At 53.1% G+C, this 24,033-nt stretch overlaps 2 protein-coding genes across 5 annotated transcripts in view; both read right to left on the reverse strand.

Moving 5' to 3' along the window:
• Positions 1-379: 379 nt before the first annotated feature.
• A3GALT2 (alpha 1,3-galactosyltransferase 2) lies at positions 380-5,002 on the reverse strand. The gene is made up of 4 exons (XM_055398808.2): positions 4,901-5,002; positions 4,606-4,695; positions 4,208-4,345; positions 380-1,605 (listed from the first exon to the last, which is right to left on the reverse strand). Exons 2-4 carry the CDS (start codon positions 4,671-4,673, stop codon positions 918-920), a joined length of 894 nt encoding a protein of 297 aa, XP_055254783.2. The 5' UTR covers positions 4,674-4,695; positions 4,901-5,002; the 3' UTR covers positions 380-917.
• A 6,961-nt stretch (positions 5,003-11,963) lies between these two features.
• The window catches only part of PHC2 (polyhomeotic homolog 2), a 49,907-nt gene continuing 37,837 nt past the window's right edge, over positions 11,964-24,033 (reverse strand). For all 4 annotated transcript variants that reach the window (XM_088844766.1, XM_088844768.1, XM_055396940.2 and 1 more), the window contains 6 exons: positions 21,891-22,093; positions 20,073-20,202; positions 19,154-19,268; positions 17,914-18,055; positions 16,539-16,815; positions 11,964-13,384 (listed from right to left, as the gene is read on the reverse strand). In XM_088844766.1, coding sequence (XP_088700892.1) covers positions 13,230-13,384; positions 16,539-16,815; positions 17,914-18,055; positions 19,154-19,268; positions 20,073-20,202; positions 21,891-22,093 — 1,022 coding nt within the window. In that variant the 3' untranslated portion in view covers positions 11,964-13,229. The remainder of the gene's footprint in view (positions 13,385-16,538; positions 16,816-17,913; positions 18,056-19,153; positions 19,269-20,072; positions 20,203-21,890; positions 22,094-24,033) is intronic.

Consider the following 24,033-nt stretch of genomic DNA (forward strand, 5'->3'; position numbering starts at 1 on the left):
GGCTGTTAAAAATTGAAGGTCTATGAGAACACTACAGAAATGGTTCAGGAGACCAGGAGGGAAATCCCACCCTCTCCGGGCCTCTAGTTTTCAACTGTTAAGACAATATCTCAGGGGCTTCCAGCAGATAACTTCCCCAACTCTGCAGTTATTTCCTGGAGGGAACCACCTTTCCTGGAAGGCCTGATGACTTCATGCTCCCATTCGGAACGTGCGTCTTTCTCTACTGAAGATGAAGAGTCTGGACAGCAGCCACGGATAAGGAAATTTATCTCCCAGACACTGTGGCTAAACAGCCGTGGGTCCCATGGGGAGGAAATGTTATTTTTATGAATTTGGATGCTCCAGGAGAAAGGGCCACAAGGACACTATGGAATAATGTATTTTATTATCGTTTTGCTTAAATATGTACAAACCGTGCTGAGAGCGGGGGAGGTGAACCGGATGCCACTGTGTTTCTCCGTCTGGGGCTCCTGCCCAGCGGCAGCTCTATTTGGCCTGCGGGCCTGTCCCGACTTTCCAGCTGCTGACCTCACTGACTGACTCACAGATACTCTGGGTCCTTAGACAGTTACGTTCCCTTTTTGGGTCTCAGTCCCATTTTTTTTTTTTTAAGTGGGGGGTATGAGGAAGGGGCTAAAACATCTCTTCGGGGGTGGGGCCTCCGCTGAATTCAGTAAGGTCAGAAGTAAAAGGGTTCCAGGCAGCTGGTGGTGCCTGGGTCGCTGTACAAAGTTGGGGAAGGGATGGACCGCCCGCCTCGGAGGCACTCCCCCAAGGCCGGGCCTCCTCCAGCCCCCGCTCCCCATCCCCGCAGCCAGGCAGGTTTTCATGCAGTCTTTCCGTCCCCTCCAGCGCCACACCGCTTCCAGAAGGGGCCCCGCCGGCGTCTGGGACCTCCGAGGCCCAGGGCACCGCTAGCCACGCAGCAAGGCGTACTCCTTGGGCGCCCAGAGAAGGCGCGGGCGGCGGATCTCGGCCCGGCGGCCTATGTCGGGGCTCCAGCAGAACTCGGGCGATAGCAGCTTGGCGGGCTTGTGCAGCCAGAAGAACTTGTTGAGGTGGCTCTCGTCGTGCCAGCGCGCCTCCAGGCCGCGCGCGCGGTCCCGCCGCAGGCCCCGCGCGCAGTGCGCCGTGAGCCGCCGCAGCGCTGCCACGCTGCCCCCGAACACGGCCGCGTGGTAGTAGAAGTCACCCTCGCCGGGGCCCAGCGCGGCGGCCGAGCGCGCATCGCGCTCGAAGGGCAGCAGCCGCCGGGGCCAGCGATAGTGCCAGGCGTGCAGCTGCGCCACCGACTCGGCCAGCGCCTCGGGCCCGAAGGCGCCGCTGAAGTGCTGGTCCACGTCCATGCAGAGCACGAAGCGCGCCTCGCGGCCCAGCCGGCCGCCCAGCGCCGCGTGCAGCGCGCGCATGCGCGCCATGGACACGTCCTGCCAGCGGCGCTCGCGTGCCACGCGCTCCACGCGCAGCCGGCGGCCCGGGCCCAGAGGCACGCGGGGCACAGCGGCCGGACGCTCGGTGAACACGTAGTACACCACGCGCTGGCCCACCATGAAGTGCTGCTCGGCCGTCTCCAGGAAGCGCTCCAGGTACTTCTCCAGGTACCTGCCGGGCGGGGCGGGGCCGGCCCGAGTCAGCCCGGCCGCTGCGCCCTCCGGAGTTCGCGGAGTCGTCGGGCTGACCAGCTCTCCCCATGTCCTTCCTGGGACCCTGCAACCCCAGGCTCCGGAACTCCAGAACGATTCAGCCCCAGAGTCATCCGAGGCGAATTAAAAATCATTGCCCATTGTTCGCCATCCCTGCCCCCATGAGTTCTGTATCCCTGCCCTTGAACGCGGCGCTCCCTGACCGCCTAGGTCAGTAGAGTCCCAAGGAAGGGATGCTGTGCTGGTCCTTGGGAGGATTGGCCCGTTAGCCTTTGTCTTTTTAGAGCTCTGGCCCTTTGCTTAAGCACTCTGAGGCTGCCACGAAGTGAGAGAGCCTGAGCTAGCCACGGAGAAAAGCGCCCTCCAGTTTTCCGCAGGCTACTGTCCCAGTGGGGACCTAGACGTTTGGGAGCAGGGAGGGGCCCGAGCAGCTGAGCCCTGTCGGAATTCCTGAGCCACAAGACCATAAGCAATGGTAATAATGAATTATTTTCTGTCACTGAGTTTGTGGTGGCAAGCCACAAACCTAGATAACTGGGATGTTTGCAATACTAGTAACTTTCTATAAACATACTTTGGAATCCTGGGGTCCTAAAATAATAGTAATAATGCCTGATATTTTAGAACGTTAATCATGTGGCAGGCAGTTTTCAAAATAATGTGCATTATCTCATTTAATCTTCACCATTATTATCTCCATCTCAGGTGAGGAAACTGAGTCACAAAGAGCTTTATTAACTTGTCCGAGTGTACACACAGCTGGTAAGTGTGGAACCAGGATTTGAACCCAGCCTGGCATTAGAGCCTCTATCCCTACCTGTAATTGCTCTATTCTGGGTGGAACTCAGAGAAGCTGGAATTAGAGACCTTAGAGGCCTCAGTGACCTACATTGGGTTTATAGAACCTTGGAGCTTAGGACCCTGAAATTTCTGGTCCCAGAGACTGTGGGTCCCTAAGACTGGTGGAAAGTGAAAGTGAAAATCGCTCTAGTTGTGTCCGATTCTTTGCAACCCCATGGACTATATGGTCCATGGAATTCTCCAGGCCAGAATACTGGAGTGGGTAGCCTTTCCCTTCTCCAGGGGATCTTCCCAACCCAGGTATTGAACCCAGGTCTCCCGCACTGAAGACGGATTCTTTACCACCTGAGCCACAAGGGAAACTCAAGAATACTGGAGTGGGTAACCTACCCCTTCTCCAGCGGATCTTCCCAACCCAGGAATCCAATCGGGGTCTCCTACATTGCAGCCAGATTCTTTACCAACTGAGCTATGAAGTCTGATGGAGAAACACCATACTCAGCATCCAGAACAGAAGTGGGGGCACAAAGGTCCTGGAGAGGCCACAGTTCTGTCTGCCTGGCTCCCTGGTCAGCCCTTGTCCTGTTTGCTCCCTGGCCTTCAAGGGGCACTGACTTTCTCTCCCTTCCAGAGTGTGGGGGACAGATTTGGAGGAACCTTGAGCAGTTGTCTGGGATATCTGATGACAGAATTCCTTCCCCAGACTTTTGGATATCTTTTTCTGGATGCAAAGCTCTCACTGCCTTCCCAAAGCAGCCCCTTCAATTATTAGAAACTTTCCTTAAATTGCCTTAAACGCTACCTCTCTGTGCTTTCAGATTTGTAGGATCTGATTGCTGCTCTTAGCCAGGACTTTGCATCACTACTGGAAAGTGAATGCCAGCTTGGACAGCCTGCTGTCCCTAATGGGGAGATGAAAAGGTCAATGCCTGAGATTTCTTCTCCACCTGCCACTTGGGGCTCCTTCTCCATACCTGGGGGCCCCTCATATCCTCGACTGGCCTCCTGTCCTGATTCTGTCCCCTCCCCACTCAGTCAGCTGCCCCCATGGCCTCTCTCTCGACTTGGTCATCATCAGTCTGGCCCCCCTAGAAACAAAATTGCAGCCTTCACATGTCCCACTCTGGGAGCCACCATCCTTCCAGCCCATGTCCTGTGATACCACCCCCAACAGCCCTTCCTCAGAGTCCTCTGGTCTGCTGACGCTGCCATTCGCAGCATCTCCTTTTCTTCACATCCCTGTTTACCCAGCCCAGATTTGCTCCCTTGCAAAAGCCCTCAGCTCCCCAGCCCCTCTCCTGCCATCAGAATTGCTTGGCCAAGCTTTCTGCTTCCCCTTGCTGTGTGCCTGTACCTGAGCCACTGACCATGGGCCCTTCTGCCGCCGGGCCAGCCCCTCTGTTTACCCAGTTGTTTTCCTCTCCTCTCACAACTCTCACATGAAAAGACCATTTTCTCACCAAAAACCCAAGCCTTCCAGATGGATCCACCCCAGACCCTGGGCAAATTTCTTCTAGGTTGTGATTCCAAGCTCCTGGCTCCCTGTGCCGGGTGGACTCCATGGCGTTGGTGTCCAGGGAGGGGGCGAAGGGAGAGGATGGGGGGTCTGCCCTCGCCATGGGGGTCTGGGACAAGGGGTGCTGTCTCTGCTTCTCCTTGGCATCCTATGGCCCAGGAGAATGGGGTGCCCCACTTGCTACATCACATGCACCCCCTCTCCTCCCTGCTGGGATGGCCCCGTTTCCCTCCCCAGGCCTTACCTGCCTACAGCAAAGACAGTCAGACCCACAGTGAGGTTCTGCTGTACAGCCTCTTGCTGGGCTGCGTCTGGGTCGAAGGTGCCATCCCAAATAATGGGAGCCCCCCAGGAGGTACAGGTCAGGACTTCAGGCCGGGCCCTGGCCGGGGCAGGGAGGGGGAGACAGGTTCCTCCATTCATCTGCTTGGTGAATGGTCACTGCCACTATCCCCCCGCCCAGTCCTGGACCCTCAGGACCACCCAGGCCCTGCCCCTAGAAATCTCTCTCCCAGATCCAGCAGAGTAGTGGGAGATGTGCCTAGCCCTGCCAGGGTTGGGGATGTGAGGACAGGGACACTGGGGCAGAGCTCGGTAGGGTGTAGGGGTGTTCTCAGAGTGGGAGAGGTGGTGGCTTCTCACCCAGGATGCAGGGGACCTGTGAAGTTGTCTCTCAGCAGGGGCGTTCTGGCCGGAGGGCAGACACCCATGGGGATGAGGACTTCCAGATGCCTGTGGGGTGGGAGCAGTAGTGAGGGGTGTGCCAGCCTGCTCAGGAGCCCTCTGTCTTTGCTTCTTACAAGGAGGGAGAGCCCCCGAGGACGCTTGTGCAGCCACAACAGCCACCACTCCCCATCCCTCAAGGGGGCACTCAGAAAGGGCCACTTGGACCATGCCCCTGCTGGTCCCATCGTGAGGGCTGGGGAAGGGGTTATACCTGAGTACAGGAAGCCCGAACCAGAGCAGCCCTAAGACGCCAAGTGCAAGTAGGATCAGCTGCCAGAAGATTCTCTTCCAGGCCCTGGGAGGTGGGGAGTGAAAGTGAATGAAAGTGAAAGTCGCTCAGTCATGTCTGACTCTTTGCGACCCCATGGACTATACAGCCCATGGAATTATCCAGGTCAGAATACTAGAGTATTTTCCCTTTCCTTTCTCCAGGCAATCTTTCCAACCCAGGGATTGAACCCAGGTCTCCTGCATTGTGGGTGGATTCTTTACCAGGTGAGCCACAAGGGAAGCCCAAGAATACTGAAGTGGATAGCCTATCCCTTCTCCAGAGGATCTTCCTGACGGAGAAATTGAACAAGGGTCTCCTCCATTGCAGGTGGATTCTTTATCAACTGAGCTGGAAGGGCCATCAACAACTCATTTATATATATATTTTAACATACACACACATATACATTTGTATATGAAAAATGATGTGATTTAATGTTAGTATGAATATATTATTCTGTCATTTGGCACAGACATTGCAAGGTACAGAAGAGGGTAGATAGTGCGGTCTCTCCTGTTCTTAGCCACCCAGTCCGCTCTGCAGGGGGCTAGTCTGTGCATAGACAGGCAAATATAAATATGGTAGCAAATTTTTTCTTCCTTCCCTCCATCCCTTCCTCTGCTTTCCGCCTACAAATGGTTGCTCAAGGATAAGCTGTTCTCCACCTTGCAGTTTCTATGGACCATTATGTCCATCTGCATTCTTGAAGCGCTTCCTCATCCTCTTTTCCAGCTGCCTAATATGCCTTTGATTGGGACGGCATTATTTGCCTAACCACATCATTTGTGATGAGCATGTAGATGTGTAATATTTTTTGCTTTTTCCCAGCAGCAGATTTGGGGGACAGTAACATTAGGGTGCTTCACCTGGGTCGGATGGAACTTGGACAGGGAAGTATCTGGGAGGGGATGCAGGGAAGTTTGTGGCTGGGAGTTGAGAGCATCTGGGGCTTAGGGATGAGTTGCTGGGCTTCCTGGAGGGTGGGCTGCAGTCAGGGGACTGTGTACCTGTGGCAGCTCCAGTCATGGAGAGGGGTCCCTCCAGCAGAGCTCAGCAGTCCCATTGCTGGCTCCAAGGAGGTGGACTTTGCGATTTGTCTGTAGTTGCTTGTTTTCCAGAAGGGCTTTGAAAGTTGAGAATTTTAATAAGCTCCTCGGCAGGGGTGAGGGTGTCTCCTCCAGCTTTTCTTACCCCTGCTGGGTTCCAGTGTCTCTATTCAGACTGAACCCCTGTGGTGAGGAGCCTGGCCACTGGAGCTAGACTCCCAGGTTTGAATCCCAGGCCACCACTTCTTAGCTCTCTGACCTCGGGCAAGATTCTGGGCCTCTACACTTGAGTCTCCTCATCTAGACATGCACTTCATAAGAATACCTGCCTTAGAGGGCTGTGGTGGCTACTGAGTTCATACCTGCTAAGTGATTCGAACAAGGCCTTGCACACAGTAACAGCTCCATAAGCTTTAGCTATTGTTGGTTATCATTCATATTATTGTTGCTGAATAAGCCCTCAGGATTCTCAGCACAAACTCCCAGCTCCCCTCCCTGCCCTATAAAGTCCTTCCAAAATCTGCCTCCTCTGGTCTCTTCCAAGAGGGCAGCCTGATCAGACCCTCATGCCCCTGCCTTTGCTGCTGCCCCATGTCACTGTCCTCCGCAGGTGTACCCAGTAAATAGATCAGAGAGGCCCCTTGCAGCTGTGTGTGTACATATTCACCCGTGTGTCTCCGGTGGATGCATGGTTCTGTTCAGCCGGCCACACCTGGGTGCACTGAGCCCTCCCTCTGCCTCGCCCACTGCTGCCAGTCGTCAGGCTTGTGTTGGCTTTTCCTCCTTGATCTCCCCCTTCTCTGACGCACCTATCCCCCCAACCCCCACAGTGACCTTGCCTGCTCATCCCCACCAGGACCTCCCTGCTCCCAGCTCCCCCTCCCCCGAACAGCCCCCAGAGTCAGCTCATAACATGCCAGCTGCCTTAACTGTGTCCACATCACATGAACAGGGAAATCCTCAAAGGGGAAGTGCATTTAGTAGGCAAACATATGGAAAGATGTTCACCCTCACTAGTAATCAAAGACTTACAGATTAGAACCAGGTGAGATGTTTTGCCTATAAAATGAGCACTTTTTAAAAAAGAAATAAATGAAAATAGCCACGCTGTGAGAATACAGCGAGATAAGCACTCTTCCACCTGCCGTGGGATGTAAATCACTGTAGCTTTTGTGGAAACCTCCTTAGCTATGGGAATTGAAACTTTCAGCAGTCATCCCCTTTAATCCAGTCACTGCAACTTCTGGGAACCCGTTCAAAGGAGACCATCTTCAGCATGGGGAAAGTTTATGCATCAAGATGTTCACCAGTTACTGCTCATTCATGCATTCAGCCTATGCTTGGTGGTCACAAGCTCAGACCTTTTCTTCCAGGAGTGGGGTCAGGAAGATGTGATGGCTAGAAAGAGGGGAATGGGGTCAGAGGACAGATGACAAAGAGAGGAATGGGACAGCATAGCAAACTCTGTGATTAGTGTAAATACTAGATAACATTAAGGGCAAACTAGTGGATGGCATCTGAGCCTGGACAGATGGGGAAGAAGTCAGGGAAGCTTCCTGGAGGAGGTGCCCTTTAAGCTAGGACCTGAAGGATTAGAAGTTAGCCAGGCAGAGAAGGCAGTGGAGGGGAAAGGGAGGTCCATGAGTAAGAAACAGCAATGTGTAGAGGTGAGGGAGTGAGAGAGAGCTTAGAAGGCGTGTGGAACTGTTGGTGTTCCACAGGGGTGGGTGGAGTGTGGATGGGGCGTGATGAGAGGTGAGGCTGGGGATAAGCCGGAACCAGATCACCAGGACCCACATTCTAGGCTAGGGGGTTTGGGCTTCATCTTGAGGCCCTGGGGAGCCCTTTTCAAGGCCTTCCCTTCAAAAAGTGGTGCAGCCAGATTTTTATTTGAAAAATACTGCAGCCTGGACATGGAGTGGGAGACATGGGCATGGCTGGAGTCAGGAAGACAGGTCAGTGTTGGCAGTGGGTTGGGAGGAGCAGGTGATGAATGGCTGTCAAGGTAGGGTGGGCAGGACTGGGTGACTAGCACAGGAGATGAAGGCTGCTAGTCTGATTGGGGTTAAAGAGCCCAGAGGGCAGGCAGGCAGCCTCAGGAGAGAGTTCTGGGATTCCCCAGGAGGGCAAGGATGCTGTGGAAGAGGGAGAGAGCCAATGGAGGAGAGCCAGGGCCCAGCACCAAGGACACGGTTGGGGACGGGCAGGGGGCCTGAGTGAGCAGAGGAGGAAATGGAGGTAGGGGCAGGTGGCTCTTCCCAGAAGTTTGACTGTAAAAGGTTGAAAGGAGGGTAACTGAAGAGGTTGAGGGATTGGGACCGATGGAGGCGTGTGTTTCTTTTACACAAGGAGACTTGAGCTTGGTTGAACAAGGGCTGGAGAGCACCCGTGGAGAAGGCATTGTGCAGGCTGCTCAGATACAACTGGAAAAGACCCCAGTGTCCAGCGAAGTAAACTTTTTATGAAGATTCTGTAGTCAAAGGGAAAGATCTTACGCAAAAACCTTCAATGGAAAAAGCAAGATCTAAAATGTATGGGCACTGTGATTACAGGTCTAGTAATGAAAACATGCACCAGAAGACTGAAAGGAAGAAGTATCTGTGTAATAGGTTATGGGAGGGTTTTTTTCCCTTTATTTTCCCTCCCACTTGTCTCTAATGTGCTTTTATTGCTTTTTTTAATGAAGGAAAAATACAGAGCCATTTAGAAAGAGCAAGCAGTTTTAAGCCTTTCTAGTGACTGCAAAGTGAAGTCCACCTCTCTCAGTCCTGCCTACAGAGCCTACAAAATCATTTCACACACTCGCACCAGACCCAACTTTCCCCTTCTGTAAACGAGACTTCACAGCCGGCAGGCCAAGGTGGTTCTCCTAGCATTGCTGGAAAAAGCAGAGGGAGATAAAGCACCCAGGTGTTGGTCCGTGGAGAGGAGGATGAATGAGTAACGCATCCCCATGCAATGGAGAGCAGCCTGGCCATTGGAAAGGATGAGGTCAGTGGATACGTGCTCTCGGGAAAAGAGGGCCTGAGGGACTCAGTGGAAGAGGAAGCAACAGAGCTGTGTATAGAGGCTGACCTCACTTCTGTGAGGGGAAGGCTCCCGTACCCGTGCACCTGTGCATCTGTGTTATTTTATAAAATGTGCACAGATGTGTACATCTCTGTTCTTTTATAAAAACATAGGAGAAAATCTGGAACAGCGTTACCCAATAGAAATATAGTGTGAGCCAGGAATATAAAATTTTCTATTAATAGTAACCATGTTAAGAGAGTGGAAAGAACTGAAGTTTCAATAATTTAATCCAATATATCATTTCAATATGTAATCGATATAAACAGTATTGAGCTGTTTTACAGTTGTTCTTGGAAACGAGACTGTCCCTGGAGGGACACCATGAGGTGGGTGGACAAGGGCAGGAAATGCTGGAGCAGAGCCTTCTGTGCCGTCCCATGCTTAGCCAGTCCGTCCATCCAGGGCAGCCAGGCAGAGTCATCCCCAAGTGGTCCAGGTGGGCTCTAACCGTCAGTCCTGGGAGGGTTCTGACACCTAGGCCTTCAATGAGCACCCACCAGGTCCTGCCAACCCCTCCTCCCATGTCCCAGCCTGGGAAGCCTAGTCCACAGAGGCATCTGCCTGACCCACTGTTCCTGGTTCCTTGCTCAGATAATTTTAAAAGGACCCCCCCCACCCAGCTCCCACCTGCTGGAGGCCATCTCTCAAGGCCATGAGGTGGTTAGAGATCCGTTGTTAGTTCCTAAGCGGGAATGAGTTTGCAGACCTGGACGGTCTCTCCCAGTGGGAATAGAGAGCTCTGTTTCAGTGGAAGGTGCACCCCAAAGTCTGTTCTCTGCTCACCATGGGGTCAGAGTTAAGGGCAGCAGGAGAGTCACCATGTTCTTCACAGGCTACAAGATCGCCTAGGATGCTGTCTTCCCCCACCCCCCATTCATGCCCTGGACCGTTTATACCCCACAGCCATGCCCCTCCAGCCACTTTCCCCCAAGGACCTCTATGGCTCAGCTCATTCTCCGCGGGCCAGCCTTGGTGCCTCCTCCTTGACTGTTCTGACCACCAGACTGGACTCCTCTCAAGACAGTTGCCATGCCCCATCTTCCCCCAGACACTGGCAGTGTCCCCACTCACCTGGGTCCTTCCCTGAAAGCCATGTCAAGGAGCCGGTGGGACAGCCTTCCAAGAACCACCTCAGCCAAGAGCCAGGGAAGAAATGACCTGGTGACTGGGACAAAGCCGTTCCAGGCCATGTGTCAGAAACCACACCCCCAGGATCAAGTGGGATGAACTGCCCAGAGAGGACCCCCCCACCCTGGGGCCAGTCACCCGGAAGAGGGTGGATCTGAGTATGGTGGCTCCAGTTGGCCAGAGGCACTGAGCCATCTTGTCCCAACGCTTTTTCCTCCCCTGGGGGGAGGGGGGCAGGTCCTTGTGCTCCCCCCTTCAGGTCCTCTGTGGTATTTGCCACCCAGCGAGAACCCTGTTCTGCAGAGTTCCAGCCACAACTCAAGGCTACCTGATTGTGACTTTGCATAGTTCACCTCCAGGAGCCCTTGACCTCTTCAGTAAAAGTGTGTGCACACCAGTCAGCCAGGATAGGGTAAGAGCAACCCAAGACTGTAAGATGGGAAGGTTCTGAAAAGGTTTACACCAGGCAGTTTTTTTTTTTCAAGTGCAGAATATGATTAATCAGAAATCAATCTCATAGATCATGACCAAGATTTTAAAATTAAAAACATGAACTGAAAATTATCAGAATGTATTGTACATCAGGGTAGGTATTCTGTTTTGCTTCAGTTACATACATCTCAGTACATACATGAAGGTGGGGAACAAACTATCGGTCATGATAAAAAGTTTTGCAAAATTCTGTGTAAGGCATGAACATCAGGAGCGAATATATGTTGAAGGAAGCACCCTTCAGACAGGCCTTCTACCCAGAGTGAAGAGACAGCAGGGGTGTGTACCTGTGCCAGCCAGCCCTGCAGATCCACCATATCCTCTTTCAGGAGTTTCAGCTCCCTCTCCCACCTTACACACAAGGACAGACTTGGGCTGGGCCTGGCTTTGTCCTCCAGAAAGCAAAAGTCAAGGTCCAGCATGGACTCGCCAAGCTGCATGGGCCACAGTGGCCCACTCCCCTGCCTTGCAGTGGGGTGGGCAACATGGGGGTCTTTCTGGGGGACCCTCCCAGCTCCCCCTCAGCCCAGGGTCCCATGCTAGCCCGTTTGGCTAGCCATTCCCAACCTTCTGAAGACCAGACTTCCCAAGTTCTAGAGCTCCATCCTGTAGGTGGTCAACTAGTCGGTTTGTTTCTCCTCTTCCTCCAGGAATTAGTTACATCTTAAAGGTTTTCCGGAGAGCTGTCAAGATGTGGGTATTAGTTCTTAAAAGGTCCCTGCTAATCAATCTCCCTGGGCCCCAGTGCACAAGCTGCCTGTGCTTGGAAGGCCCCTTCTTTATTTGAGGCTTAGGCAATCGCCTCCTGAGGCAGAGACTGTCCTAATAGCTTGCTATTCCAGCATCCAAAGAATGCTCAGCTGTCGAGTGAGGCCAAGTTACCCCAAGGGCGGTGCTGGACATGGAGCCGCACCCACCACAGGTGCGTGCATGAGGGTGGGGAACTCTGGGCTCTGCCTCCAGCGTGCCAGGTATTCCTCACAAACAGTGTCCTGTCTGCCCAGCAGCAGTGGTGGGTTGGGGAGGCTCAGAGTTGAAGGGGCCATGGACCCCTGCACTCCCAAGGAATACCCGTAAAGAACAGGTGGGATCTGAACCAGGGCTGAGTGTGCCCTCAAATGATGTGGCAAAGTGTGGAGGATATGCTGTCCAGCTAAGGTGGTCGTCCCTCTACCAGCCCAGGGACCCACCCTCTCCTTGCAGGTGAAAAGTAGCTCTTCAGGATCACAGGAAGGCATCCCCAGGGGAGAAAGGCACAGAAGGAATGGATTTTACCGATTTATTTTTAAAAAACAAAAAAGGTTAAAAAAGTCCTTCATTTCCAACCCTGCCTGGGGGTGTGAGTGGAGAATAGAACGAACTGAGAAGGGCACCCACCCTCCCCTGGGGAGAGTCCAACTCTTCCCCGGAAGCCTGCAGCGTGCAGGGCAGGTCAGAGGCCGGCCCTCACCCTTCCTGCCCCGCCTCCTCCATGGGCAGCTCACACTGCTGCCAGCAAGTTCCAGAGGCAAAGAAGTGTGGGAGCCGAGGCCGAAGGCTGCCTTCTTCACCTCAGCAGTCACTCCAGCTCTTCCGCCCTTGGATGTTCTCTGGGCCTCACCACTGGGCTCTCAGGGTGGGTGGACAGGCAAGACCAGAAGGTGCAGCCTGGCACAGCCCACTGGCAGCTTCCTTAATGCCGTCTGTGACACAGCAGGGCAGCTGGGGCGGGGGGGCGTCACAGTGCAGGAAAGGGCTGCAGAGACACCCCGACAATCTGGAAAGGAAAATCTCCTGCTAACCTGCACTGCTTTCTGATCCTGCCTCTGCACCGAGGCGGCCCTTTTCCTATTCCCCATCCCGAGGCTGAGTGGAGTCCAGGACAAAGCACTAAGTGGCTGTTTGCTACAAAACACCTGGAGATGCTGGGGGTGGGGAGAGCCTCTCAGCCCGTCAGTCAGTCCAGGCTCCCACAGTCACACAGTCACACACACAGCGTTAAGGCGTCTGTACCAGCAGGTGTGGCCAAACCGGGCCCAGCTTCTCTCCCTCCACCTGCAGGGGTGAGGGGGGAGAACCCTTCTGGCGGCTTCAGTAACAGGCCGAAGTGGGAGAAGCTGGCAATGGAAGAGTGAGCTGGGCCCCGAGAAAGAAGAGGAGGAAGGCAGGCGAGGGCTTCCGAGGCCTCTCTCCAGGCCCAACGGCTGCCCTGGGAAGTGACCCAACTCAGGTTGGGAGCCCTGACCACACACCCCCTGGAAAATGGGGGACAGAAAGAGGGGAAGAGAAGCGGGGCTAGAGTCGTGGGACTTTGGAGGAAGCCAGTGCTATCGATATTTACAAGCATAAAGCCCCATCTTCTGTGCCACCTACCTCTCTGCCCCTCCCACAGAAAGAAAGGCCCCTGAGAGCCACCAAGGAGGTCCCAAGACCTCCTCTCCAGCCACGCCCCACAGCAGGGGCCCTTCCCTCGACCAGCCCTGTTCTGGGCCCCCAGGAGTGTCCGCTGGCTCTGCTCGGTCGGGAGGAAGAGCCCCGGCGCCCGGCCAGCCCTAGGAGTCCTTGAGCATGCTGATGCGTGCGTAGATCTTGAGGGCGGGCCCCAGCTTGATGTTCATGGCACTCATCAGGTGGTCCTCCTTGAGCAGCAGCAGAGCTTGCCCATCGATCTCCTGGGCACGGAACTCCTCTGCGATTTCCTGGCAGCCTGAGGGGATGAGACCAAAGACAGTGTCAACCAGGGCTACAAGCGGTTACTGCCCTTCAGAAGCCCTGTGTTTCACTCGACCCTCACGACCACCCCTTGAGGAAGCCGATGCTGTTCTCACTTTACAGCTTGAGAGGCTGAGTGACTTACCCAGGGTAGCCAGACTCCACCATGGCCTCCTTGTCTACATGTGTACTTGTTCACCCACCACCCCCTCCGTGGACAGGGCTACCCTGGGGAAGCAACAGCATGGGATTTCCGAGGCCGAATCATAAAGGGCACAGCACTTCACCTTAGTCTTTTGGATAACCTCTTTTGGAGTGAGTCAGCCACTATGTCATGAGGGCACTCAAGCAGCACTCTGGAGAGGTCCACTTGGAGAGGGACTGAGGCCTTCTGCCCAGAGTCAGCCCCTCGCTGCCCTGGGATTGCGGCTGGAAGGGAGTTCCTCCAGCTCCAGGCCTATAGGTACCTGCATCCCTGTGGCCATCATGATGGGGCCCTTGAAAGTTGCCCCAAGCCAGAAGTGCCCACTAAGCCCCTCGCCAGAATTCTCTGACATGTGATGACTACTGTAGGCCACTAGGCTTGGGATGACATTTCCCAGCAGTGAGTAACTAATGCTGATTCTGGTGCCTGGAAGGTGGGGTGCTGCCATCACCACCCCTTAACAATGTGGGTGTGGCCTGGGATGCAGCAGTGGGTGGGGCAGGAGTGACTTTGAGAAGACTATCTAAAGTTCCCTGAGAGACTTCGCAGAAGCCTCATGGCCTTTGAGAAGACTGCTGAGGAGGCTTAAAGGAAAGTGAGGAAATGGTTACTGGAAACTGGAAGAGGGATCCTTGGAATGAAATGGAATAGTTAGCCACAGTGTTGCTGGTGGTGACCTGGTGACTGTGAGACTCCCACTGAACCGGCACTCCGGCTCAGGGGACCCCAGGCAGAACCTGCAGGTGCCGCCTGGCTTTCCAGTGCGGCCGTGGGAAATGCAAGGGGGAAAACTGGGAAACAGGAAAGAGCCTGGTTTGCTGCTTTTGAAAATCCTCAGCCTCTCCAGATGGCACATGATGCTAAAATTAAGAAATGGTTTCCAGTGCTCATTTCAGCAGCACATAAACTAAAAAAAACAAATGGTTTCCAGGCAAAGATCAAATCCAGGACACAGTCAGAAAAACAGTCTAAAGATGAGACAGCGGGGGTGACTTAAATCATCTGTTAAGACTGCAGAAAGCTCTAAGGTGGTGCCTCAGAGAACCGCTAGATCAAATGCTCTCTCAGGATTTCATAGGTATCACTCACAGAGCCTCTCCATTCAACAGACTGGCTCCTCAGACTGTTAGGGCCACAGTCCCTCAGCTTCAGAAGAAGCCTAATAGGGAGTAGGGCTCATCTTGAAGACACTTTTGGATAAAATTTAAAAAGCCCAAAAAGAGTAAGAGACTCGTCTGGCAGGAACACTGCTCACTTGGACTGAAAGAGTCAGGGGTAATAGGAAATAAAGGCATTAGGAAGTAGGCTGAGAAAACAACTCCACGAGCTACCTCCTTTCAAGGGAGAGGAAGGATGAGTCGGTGGAACCCAGAGGGGAGGAGAATCACCCCAGGCTTGGAGTCCTCATTATCAAGGAAATGCCCACACATGCCTGGTGTGGACTGGTGACTCCTGCGGCCTCCTGTGTGCTCCCTTCTTTAACAGGCACATCTACCATGATGACCCTGTGCCCGTCCCACCATCTCCTAGGTTCATGGAGTGAAGATAACGACCTTCCTCATTTTCAGGTGTGAAGACTCAGGGAACCCTCCTTGAGGAGCTGGACCCAGCAAGCTTCATCTGGGCCTGGACCTGAGTCAGATGCTGAGATCTTAAGACCCTGAACCACTGCTGTGATGGGATGAGACCCGTGGGGCCTTGGGTGGGGGTGGGGGTGTTCTGTATGAGGGAGGAACTTGAATCACTGGGGTGAACTCCACTAACTGGCCTCCAAGTAGCTCCCTCCAATAACCCCTGCTTTCATGTCTTCATGAGGCCTTCACAATTAATGGGGTTGACCTGTGTAGTCAATAAAATACTGCTGAAGTGATAATATGTGATTTCTGAGGCTAGATCATAAAGGGCACAGCAGGTGGCTTCCACCTTGCTCTCTCAGATCTCCTCTTGGGGGTTCAACTGGCTGCCACATCACGAGACTACTAGAGCATGAGTGTTCTGAAGAGACCCACGTGGACAGTGACCTAGGCCTCTTGCCAATGGCCATCCCCTCCCTGAGAATTGCATGAGTGAGGCACCTGAGGATGGATCCAACAGCCCCAATAGAGCCTTCAGAGGGCCTCAGCCTTGGCTGACACCACAGCCTCCCAAGAATGCCCATGGCAGAACTGCCCACCCTAACCACCTGTGTGTTGACATGTGTGCTGAGAAACTGTGGGGCTTCAGCAATAGATAATTAACACACTGGGTTAAGTGGCAAAGCCAAGATTTGAGCCCAGTTCTGTTTAACTCCGAAGCCCACTCTTCAGTCTCTGAGTGAACTGGCTTATGGCCGCCACACCCAGCCAGTGCCTGGGTGAGACTGGCAGGAGAAACCGTGAAAAAGCTTTGGGGCCTCAACGAGTGCAGCTGTGCAGATGTGAGCTTTGTCTTTCAAGCTTCATTTCTAGATCCTCGCCCTGAGACCCTGCATGCCCAGGGTCACAGGCAGCCTGTGGCTCCCTCACGTGCTTCTGCGTCTCGTGTCTCTGCCCAGGCTGCTCCCTGATGCAACTGCTCCATCAGGCACAGGCCTGAGTGTCCACTGCCACTTGGTGTCCATGTTCTTGTTTTGACGTTCTCCTTGACAGTTTTCCTACATTCCCACCTGATGCCCCTCCCAACTTGCCCTGGAGACACACAGGGTATGTCATGTCATCATCTGCCACACAGGCCCCTGGTGGAGCCCACAGACATGTTGGTGTCCTGCCACAGGACATTAGTCAGGGCTCTGTGCTAGAGCATAAGCTCTCATGGGCAGGAGTCTCCTCACGCTTATCTCTGCCCCATTCCTGAACCTGCGTCTCGCACTGAACCGCCCGGCCTCTCCTGGGGGTGGTGGGTGAGGCCTCTCACGCCCTCTCATTCTCTGCTACTCCAGGCAGGCATGGACTCCCGAGGGCCTTACCCGGCAGAGAGCGGATGAATTCGTAGACGTCGTCCACGTTCCACTTGGTGGGCTCACTTGGCAGGAAGTGGTGTCCCATGCCCACCAGATCCCGCATGTGCACGTCAGGGAGCTCCAGGTCCCGCGGGCCTTGTCGCCGGCGGGAGGTGGACGAGCTGGCTGAGATGGGGGACAAGGGTTCCTCGTAGCTTGAGTTATCTGAGCAACGGCTGGAGTCTTCCTGGCTGTGTGTTAGCTGCAGGGCAGCGGTAACTGAAAGGGGTACGGTGCCTGTTGGCTGGGAGCAGAGAGAAACAGTTTTCCTCAGGATGGGGGAGTAAATCGCCTCTACAAGAGTGCTGGGCAGAAGCAGGTACAGTCTCCCCGTTCTATCTGGTTGGCTGCTACACACCTTTGAATTCTAGATCAAGGTATCTTTCACAACATCCTCCCTGATCCTAAGCAGAGTGAGGCCCAGTATGGGTGCACGCACCACCCTGCACCGCAGTACTCTCATTCTGCGTCTATTCTTTCTCGTAGATGCGGGTTTTTTAACCAGGGCTCTACGGGTTTTGGGGAATGGTCTGTGCACCACCTGAAAGAGCACGTAGATTTTCCTGTGTGTCCATTTTTGACTGTAGCTTTCCTCAGAGTCTTAAAGAGGTTTAAGACCAAAACAATAACAACAGACAGCAAAACACATGGTCTAAAGCATCACACTAGGTTGTAAGTTCTTGCAGCACAATTCAGAGCTTTAGTGCCTAACAGTTGCTGACACATAGCTGGTGCTGATGGAGAAGGAAATGGCAACCCACTCCAGTGTTCTTGCCTGGAGAATCCCAGGGACGGGGGAGCCTGGTGGGCTTCCGTCTATGGGGTCGCACAGAGTCGGAGACGACTGAAGTGACTTAGCAGCAGCAGCAGCAGCAGCAGCTGGTGCTGAAACATACTTAATGAACAGAACACCTGGTTTTTGATAGAGACCTTCAAGGATTCAGTGCTCTGATGCACAGAGAAGTAAAAAGGTGGGGAGATGAAGGGTGTGAGCTTCTTCTCCCCTAACCCTTCAGGTAAGGCAGGCGTAGCTACCTGGGACAGCCTATGTCTTCCTGGGCAGCCCCAGAAGTCAAGGATGGAGGCAGACTGGGAGAACGGGGTGAGCAGAGGCAAGGTCACGGAAGAGGGACCCTGGGTCCCTCCTGAACACCCATGAGGCTAAATGAGAGCTCTCTGAAGGGACGTGGGGAAGGCTTGACTTAACACATCAGGAGAAATGAGAATATGACAGAGCACTGACAGACACAGCAGAAAGGACGGAGGGCACCCAGGGTTGTGCTAGGCACAGAAGTCGGTGGAGACTTGAGAGAATGAGCTCCAGGCTCCGCCGGCCTCTCACCTGTTTCTTGGTATCCTTGGTAAGTGTCGGCAGACTGGCTTTGCTGGCCCGACGGCGGTTGTGGGTCGTGGCTCCTGCCTTCTGCAGTTTGCTCCGGTCTGAGTGGAAAAGCCCCACTCGTTTTGTGCACCCCACATTGTACCTGCCAGAGTCAGGGGAACGAGGGAGGTCAGGGCAGTTGCAGGGTGCCCATGGGCCCCAGGAGGAGTAAGAGCAGCTAAGGGGCAAAATCTGAGTCTGTCTACTCATTCCAATCCTAAGTCCATCACTCAGGATTGGCTGTGTAAATCTGGACAAATCACTCAGCCCCTGAGCCTCTGTTTTCCCCTCTGGAGTTGGGGATGAGACCAGTCACTTTCTGTAACTGGTCTGGCAGTTACACAAGCTTGTGCTTAACCCAACTGCCTGTGTCACGGGAAGAACTCAGGGCTGCCCTATTCTACTCCACACGTTACCTGTGCCAAGAAGCTAGTGTCCCCTGTTCTGATGGGGGACAGCTCGGCAAAGTATCACAAAGGTGCTGGGAGGACCTCCAGCACAGCCCGAGGGGAAGGAAGGCTGGAGACAGCCCTACTCTATCTAACTGGTGCGCAGGGTCCCTCTGCCTGGGGGCCTACAGTTCCTTCTTTTGGGAGCTCAAGCCCCTTCTACCTTCTGCACAAGCACCACAGAGCACTTAGAGTCAGATGTCTGGATCCCCAGCACAAAGACTTTAGGCACAACTACTTCCTGCGCCTCAGTTTCCTATGTTTCTCAGTTTCCTATCATGTATAAAGGGCCTGACAGCAATAGCTGTCTCACAGGGTTACCCCGGAGATGAGAGGACACACGCATATTCACGCTCGGCACAGAGACCTGCATGCGGCAGGCCCACAGTCAGCACTGGTGTCTGCTGTGGTCATCTGTCAGAATTCTGAGTCGGGTGAACGCTCACAAAGGAAATCAGGCAGCACGGTGGCTCAGGGCCACGTTTCCAGTGGGGGCTTCGGTAAACCCTAAGGAGACGGGAGCTGCCAAAGCCAGGTGCCAGGGGGGCCCAGGGGGGCCAGACAAACTAAATGCCTCTTCCTTCCCATGTGGGCTTAATGCTGCTCGCCCAGACCAGCTCATGGACTTCTTGGGTGAACAAGTGACAGGACACTGCTTCCAGGCAGGGCGTGGAAATAGGGAGCTGGGCACCAAGGGGCAACCCTGAGAGGAGGGCAGGCGCTGGGCACAGCAGCGGAGTGAGGGCGCTCACCTTTTTGCACATGCCATGGAACAGAAGCGCTTGGAACGCTTGAACTTGTAGGCGAAGTCCACCCGGCCACAGAGCTCACACTTGAGTTTGAGGGGAGTACCCTCCTCTTTGGATTCTGAAAAGCATGAAAGTTGGTAAGTGCGGACAGTGAGTGGTCCTCACAGGACTGTCCAGAGCCTACCCTGGGGCCTCTCATACACTGCCCAGCCTATTCCTCGTGCCAACAGCCGTACCCTGCAGCAGCAGCCTGGACAGTACCAACGCACTTTCGCTGATGTTTTAGGAAGGGCTGTGACTTCGTCCCCTGGACACCTGAGTTTCTTATTTTAGGGGCTAGGAGACAAAACACGGTGGGGAAGCTCTTTATGACCTAGAAGAAAGCAGGCGACCCTCTAGAGGTAAAGTGCTAATGCTGTCACCGCTGATTTGCAATCACTCTCCCCTTCCTGGGGGGTGTCTGGCTGGCTGCCAGCCTGGGCATTAGAGCCCAGGAGACGGTAGCCACGCAGGCACCCTACCCACCTCCATTTAACCGGGGGCTCCTGTGGCAAGTGCAGCCCTCACTGGCTCCACTGTGCCTCTGCACTGGCCCCTCTCCTGAATGCAGGCCCCTGAGGCAGTGGAGGAAGGCCACAATTTGCCTGGGGCCGTGCCGGCTGGCCTACAACTCAGCAGTAACTCCTGGGGATCCCGGGGCTGGAGAGGAGGAGGATACACGTTTCCCCGGGGACAGACACTCCTACCCGCTTTCGAGGTACAGGGCTAAGTGCGCACTGGAGGAAATGTTTGGTCGACCGACATGTTCACATACTTTCTGGCTCTGAGACCCTCCGTGGACACCAGGAAAGGACCTTCCAGCTTTGCTGATGGCCCGCTCCACCCCGCCCGAAGCTCCACCATCCAGGGTCTGGCATGCTACCTTGCAGATAGGGCTCCTCCATCTCTGAGTCAGTGGTGGTGGTATGGTCCTGCTGCGGAAGTTTCTCAGGCAAGAACCCCTGTGCATACTTCTTCTTGAGATTCCCCACCAGCAGGGACGAGCGTCCCACCTAGAGGACAAGGCGACAGGGAGGCCGTGAGGGTCAGGTGGGCAGGCTCGCTTGCTCTCAGCCTCATCACAATCACAAGAATAAAGCACCCAGACGCAGAGTCCAGCCCCCCTACCACCATCCAGGCACACCCTGCTCAAGGCCTGTTTTGCTGTTTAGCTCATGAGGCAAGATGTCAATGGCCACCAAAGGACGGGGATGAAAATGGCTTCAGCCCAGGACTGAAGGATGGTTTAGAGGGTCAGGAGAATATCTCCTCTTCCCAGTTGTCTAAGGGGCACAGGTGGAGACACAGGTCAGGTTCCGGCATCGCTGGAACCAGGGCCAGGCCCCAGTCCTCATGTCTTGGGGCAGGAACACGGCTGAGGCTGCGTGTCAGTGTATGGGTGACGCAGAGAGTCCCGGCCACCATTCCTGGATCCCTTACTGCTCTCCCCCTTGCCGTGCCCTACCCAGTCAGGGGACAGGCAGCCACAGAGGAGAGGGACGTGAGGACGCGGCGCCACACCGAAAGGCTGACCCTGGACTGGCTCGCTCCTGCTTTGGTTTACTCCCTTTGTTGCCTTTTGTTCAGGCAGCCTGGTGGCCAGACCTCCAGCGGGGAGACTGGGGCTGCCACCCCGTCTGTATCTACACAGTGAGGTCAGCGAGGTTCTGGTGTTTCTCTGGGAGGACACAGGGAGGACGGAGTCTAATGATGGAGGGATGTGAAGGGCTAAATCTCCTTGTAGCTAAGGGGCCACAGGCCTTGACGGACCTCCAGAGGGAAAGCAGGTGAGAACCAGCCTGGGCATTTTTTGTCTTTTGGCATTTCAGAAGGGCAGTCCACCCATCTCAGTTAATCAGGCTCAGAGGCTTTGACTGTTCAAACCACTCATGGATCCAAAGAAAGCTCAAAAGGCAGATGGCATCCCATGAAGATGCTGTGTCTCTACCAGTTAATTTTATCATGAGAGAGGCTGGAGAGCACTTGGCTCTGGGCCCCTCTCACCTATGGAGCAGGCAATCTGTCCCACCAAATTACACTTGCACTATCAGTGCTGGGTGCTGTGTTCTAATGGGCCATTTTCTTGCTTCCTCTCCATTTCCCTGCGGTATAATGCTTAACTTGAGACACTTGTTGAAATGCCCCTTTCTGAAGTGCCCCTTACTCTCACTTACTGCTCTTTCGAGGCTCTGTCCCCAGAAAAGAAGTTTCAGGCTAGAACTCGGTTCACTTATCTTCCATTCAGATAAATCTTGAGGATTCTCTTCTATACAGGTTCCATTTGCTCTCTAACTGAATAAAGTGTTGCCATTTTGGAGTTGTGGCATTCAAACCTGGACAAGGTCTCACTTCCCAAAGTCCATCATCCTTCACCCAACACCCCAATATGAACTCCCTTCTAACCAAGGCGTTCCCACTTCACCAGGTCCGGGGACACAGCTGAGTTTTTGTGGAAACTTCTAACTAAAGGGGTCATGCCAACTATTCTTAATTACTGACCCCTTCTGGATCTTACGAAGACACTTAATCCTACAAAGAAAATGACTCTGACATTCCTTTGGGGGGAAATGAGCAAGGAAAGAACAAATTATTTTTCACATTTTTAGAAATTTTACATGGAAATGTAAAAATATTCTAATACACATCCAAAGTATACTTATTTAAGAAAAAAAAAAAAGAGGGGAAAAGAAGTAGTCCGTACCGGGAAAGGCTCCGCCCCCTCCTGGATCACAAACCCTTCGATAACATGCGTCAGGATTTGGGGTTTCACAATGGCCTGTGGTGGTTTATTCTCACCATTCTGGGGGGCAGTGCCGGTGATGCTGGAGGCAGAGTTTCCGTTCCCTGAGGTCATGCCGGGGCTGCTGAGGTCGGTCAGTGCATGAACAATGCCCTGCCCTGTCTCTGTGCAAGGAAAGCAGGAGAACACAAGCAGAGGAGGTCAGAGCCAGGTCGAGGACACCAGAAGGCGAGCAGGGACTCCACCTTGCCCGACAGCGCACTGCAGGCAGTCCCCTCCCTCAGTGGCCCATTCAGAGTGGTACCGTTTCCGTGGACACACCACCACGTGAGTCTAGTCCGTTCTACAACAATGAAGCTCAACAACCAGATGTGTTTCTTAGTCTGCACTAAGAATAGTTCGACTAGGTTAAACAGACAAGGATTCTGCCTTTTGGAGGAGTGAAGACCTTGGTCAATATCGATCTGGACAAACAAATTAACATTCAGCTCAAGGGAGAAAAGTGTATTCAAGGTACCATCTAAAACCAGGATGAAAAAACCTGAACTAGGTAAAGGGCTTGGGGTTTGATGGGTTTGGGGGAGACAGATTAAAGGAAGCTTCTATGAGGTTCCTCGGGCAAGGGTCCAATTTTAAGCATGCTGTGAAATGTCAAAGTACTGAACCCCAAGTAAACATTTTAATATAGATCTGCCTATGCAAAGACTGGCTGTTTGGGATCACTGCATTAAGATACGTGTGTGTTCTATTTCTCCACCAGGGAAGCCACCATGCAGAGATGAGGTTATCTATGCTGTTCCTGCAGGTCCTGTGCTTCAAATCAAGCCTCTTATCCAGTTCTCAGCTTCATACTCAATCTGATCCTTGGCCCACCACAGACTCCTTCCCTTCATGGACAGCGTCGCCTAAGTTCTCCCCATAGGCCTGCCAGCCTTCCTCTGAAAGGCCTGACAGAGAGCTCCAAAAAGTGTGAGGGGGAGCCTCCATGGAACCGCATGAGGGACCTGCTCATCTCCACTTCAAACAGGACCTCTCATGAGCTGCTTCACTGTGAGAAACACCTGTTATCTCACTTTTGTAGCTCTCTTCCCACCCCTTCCCAGGGCCATTCTCTACCACCACCAACTGTGTGAGCTGAGGCTGCTTTTAAACTGGAACTTCCTAAAAAAGAAAAAAAAGAGAAAGAAAGGAAAAGCCATTTTTTTATTGCAACAAGCCTACTGACAGTAAGCATAACTCAGTGTGTATATGTGTACACACTTTGGAAAAGGATTTCATCAGTATAATTATTAAAGCAATTTCTGCACAAAATTTATAGGAAGATGCTCTTATTTCATGTTAAAGATCCAAAATCCCACCGCAGAGGAGGAATTTACAATGCCTAACTATATAAGATGGAGAAATCAAAGTAAACTCATTTTAGGAAAGGTTTGTAACTGGCTGACTTTCTTACTAGTAGTTCTAGCGTACAATAAACTGGGATAAATCTTTTTTGTTAAAAAAAAGTTACCCATGACATACATCTCAGTATTCAGACTTCTATAATTCAACTGTAATGAACTTCAGAGCTGAGCAGGAGTTACCTGAGAGATGTGATTAATGAGATTTTAAAATAATTATTTGGAGACACAGCCATACCAGCAAGTTAAAAAAAATTCCTTTCAATGTTTATAGTCTCCTTCGAAAAAAAATTTTTGGACAGTTTTGACTTTTCTGTAGGGATGGAAATTTTCTACTTTGGAATCAGTGTTTCTAAATTGGAAAGGTGTTTGGGAAGTGGAAAAAAAACTCAACAATCCATGAATAACTAGGAGGACTGAGTTAATAGCGCAATCAATTAAGTTTCTTTGTTTTTAAATTTTAAATACGTGAAAAAACAAATCTGTATTTTTAAAAAATGAATAAATGTTAAAATAGAAACTTTACTATTTAAATTAAAACCCTATTTTTAAATGACAGCTATTTCCTTCTAATTAGAGCCTAGATATGGAGAAGGCAATGGCACCCCACTTCAGTGCTCTTGCCTGGAAAATCCCATGGACGGAGGAGCCTGGTAGGCTGCAGTCCATGGGGTCGCTAAGAGTCGGACACGACTGAGCGACTT

The sequence above is a fragment of the Moschus berezovskii genome, chromosome 2 (assembly GCF_049115385.1).
Source record: "Moschus berezovskii isolate FMDL1 chromosome 2, NW_MosBer_1.0, whole genome shotgun sequence".
Classification (NCBI taxonomy): Eukaryota; Metazoa; Chordata; class Mammalia; order Artiodactyla; family Moschidae; genus Moschus; species Moschus berezovskii.

What these genes read in the sequence shown, in the direction of transcription:
- A3GALT2 (XM_055398808.2), bottom strand. Translation starts at nt 4,673, where the DNA reads ATGGGTGTCTGCCCTCCGGCCAGAACGCCCCTGCTGAGAGACAACTTC. An exon ending in ACAGGTCCCCTGCATCCTGG is followed by an intron (nt 4,346 to 4,605) that starts GTGAGAAGCCAC and finishes TGCCCCGGCCAG; the next exon opens with GGCCCGGCCTGAAGTCCTGA. An exon ending in ACTGTCTTTGCTGTAGGCAG is followed by an intron (nt 1,606 to 4,207) that starts GTAAGGCCTGGG and finishes CCCGCCCGGCAG; the next exon opens with GTACCTGGAGAAGTACCTGG.